General features: G+C 34.5%; 1 protein-coding gene across 1 annotated transcript; it reads right to left on the reverse strand.

Annotated features, from left to right (window-relative positions):
- On the reverse strand, positions 1–634 carry LOC133676301 (uncharacterized). Its single transcript, XM_062097958.1, has one exon. It carries the CDS (start codon positions 488–490, stop codon positions 242–244), a length of 249 nt encoding a protein of 82 aa, XP_061953942.1. The 5' UTR covers positions 491–634; the 3' UTR covers positions 1–241.
- Between the last annotated feature and the right edge of the window lie 2,001 nt (positions 635–2,635).

Below are 2,635 nucleotides of genomic sequence, written 5' to 3' on the forward strand. Positions count from 1 at the left end.
TAAAAAAAGAAGAAAATAATATGTATAAAACATGATATTTCACATAAAAAAATATGGATGGATGCCTGTGGTGTTTTATATATATGAACAAAAGAATGGAAAGAGCAGGGAAAAAAGGAAAAGAAGAAGCATGATTAATGAAAACAAAGCAGTACTCAGTAGCAGTCAAAACAACAGACAGTACAGAGCACAGAGAGCCTATGTAAGAAATAAGAGGTGCATGCATGTGATCAGAGGATCACTAGCGTTTCTGGGTAGTCTTCTGATACTTGTCTTTAATCCAATTGAAGCCAACAGAGGTTCCTTCCTTCACCTTCTTGATCCCAGTTGAAGCAACCTGTTTCGTCTTTCCAAGTCCTTCTCCAACCTTCTGCTTGTATTTGGCTGTCGAATCGCTGCTGCTGTCCTTGCTATGATCATACACGGCAGGATCTGGGTTGTAGTCCCATTGATCAGCCCATGAAGTCTCATGAGAACTATTTCCAGACATGATCTTGATTTCTTTCCAACAAAGAATGAGAAGAGATGGAAGAGAAAGAGACTCGTCAAAGTAATATTACTGGAATCTGTCAAAGGAAGGCTAATCAGAAAGGAGGGAGTAGCAGGTTTCTTGTTTATGGCCTGGTGTGCTGCTGCTTATTATATATATACTATTCCTGACGCGGTCCAACATGGTAGCGTGGGGATTGGAATTGGCACCAGTCTTTTAAATTTTCATACGTTTGCGGTGGCAATTTTTTTTTTGGACGAAACTACCCTTTCATTTGCTCCCGATTAAAGTTTATACTAATAATAACCATGTAGAGAATTCAGGGGCAGTGGAGTAAATGCAGAAACGAGCTTGTGCTTCTGGAAGCATCGAGAAACTTGGCGATTTTTGACCATGAATATCTGGGACTCTAAGAAGGATCTTCTTAAGTAACCAAACACCATGCGTTGGCTCCTGGATGCTACGCGGCCTATCCATACGCGTATGGATTGTCCATACCCTTTACACCTCAAATGGAGCGCGCGCACCTACCCAATATAATTCTTTCCTGTACATGCCTTGTTAAAATTATATATATAAAAATGTATAAATTAATTTTAAAATGTTTTTTATCATAAAATAAAAAACATATATTTAAAATATTAAAAGATAACAAATAGTATATGTAATAGCTTTTTGACTCGTGATTTGCTGCAAGCTGGATATTTTTTTAAAATAAATATGTATGTTTTCTAACGTGTTTTTTGACAAATAAAATATCATAAGTCTAAATGTATATTTAATTAAATAAATCGAGAATTATATATAATAATAAACGCAAAAAAATATCAGCATGTCTATTAAAGTCAGATCAAATATTAACGTGTCTATTACAAAATTTAGTCTGAAAAAGAGTAAAAAAACAGAAAGAAAGAATTGAGATAAAAAAAAAATCCGTGAATAGACAAAACAATTTGCACGGTGACTCCTCTACACTTTGTAAAGTATTGCCAACATGAATATTCGCATGTAGTTTATTTTTTAAGCAATTGGTGCCTTGTTTTCTTAGTGCCCAAGGAAAGAGAGAATGCATTCTCCCAAAGGTGCCGTTATTCGCCCGCTCCATGAGGAAAGTCAACCGCTCTTTTTTCCTTTTCTTTTCTTTTTCTAAAGACTAACGATGTCGCCTTGGTCCGTGCTTTCTTTTTAAAAAATGATTTTGCACAGGTGGTAAAGGTGATGGTATTTGCTTTTTTGAAGTGGTGACATGGTTTTCAAATCTGGTTTAGTGGGTCAGTCCGGGATCTGATTGATCCGGGACTGGAATCAAATCGGGTTAAAGAAAAAATAGAAAAAGAAAAAACCCTGTGTGACCCGGCTGACTTGACGGGTTGATCCGGTGACTGGCAAGATCCGGTCAAAAACTCAGTTGCAACCCGTTGACTTTTGTTTTTTCTTTTACTAAAACGACGTCGTTTTGATTTTAAAAAAAAATTAACCTGGGCGATCCGGTGACCCGGTCAGAACCCGGTAATCCAATCAAAACCCGGGCCTTCGATCGGGCTGGGTCTAAAATCTATGAGTGGTGAAGCTTTTAAGAAAACTGAAAAAAATTGAAGTTGTTTAATTAAAAGTACATTTTTAAAATAATAATTAAAACTATTATGGAAAGTTCCTTCATGTTAAAATTCTTAAAAAAAACGCACAATATGTATTATATAACGATTTTCTTTTAGGATTTTATGCAAAAATTCATTGACTATTAATGAAATGAGAAGCACAAAAGCCAATAAGTTCCAAACTTTTTCTCTTTTTATCTAAATAGGCAGCTTTAGCAGCTGCACAAGCTGAAGCCACAGCGGCAGCCAAATTTGTGGGCTTTTTTTTTTTTTTTTCCAAACTAATACAGTAAATGAAAATATTTTTCAAACTAGAACAACTGAAGGAATAATTCCCAAACAAACACAATTTAACTAGTTGGGCAGAGATAGCTGATTTCTTCATTTAGTCCCTTAATTTTTCTATATAGTTAATTTTAGTTTTATTATTATAATCATTTCATATGTTGTTTTTGCACAAATGTTTTTTTTAATAACTAAAGCTAATATTTATTTTAAATGAGAATGCTAAAAACGTAGTTAATTTTTGCCCAAAAAGATAATTATT

Source organism: Populus nigra, chromosome 16, assembly GCF_951802175.1.
Source record: "Populus nigra chromosome 16, ddPopNigr1.1, whole genome shotgun sequence".
Lineage (NCBI taxonomy): Eukaryota > Viridiplantae > Streptophyta > Magnoliopsida > Malpighiales > Salicaceae > Populus > Populus nigra.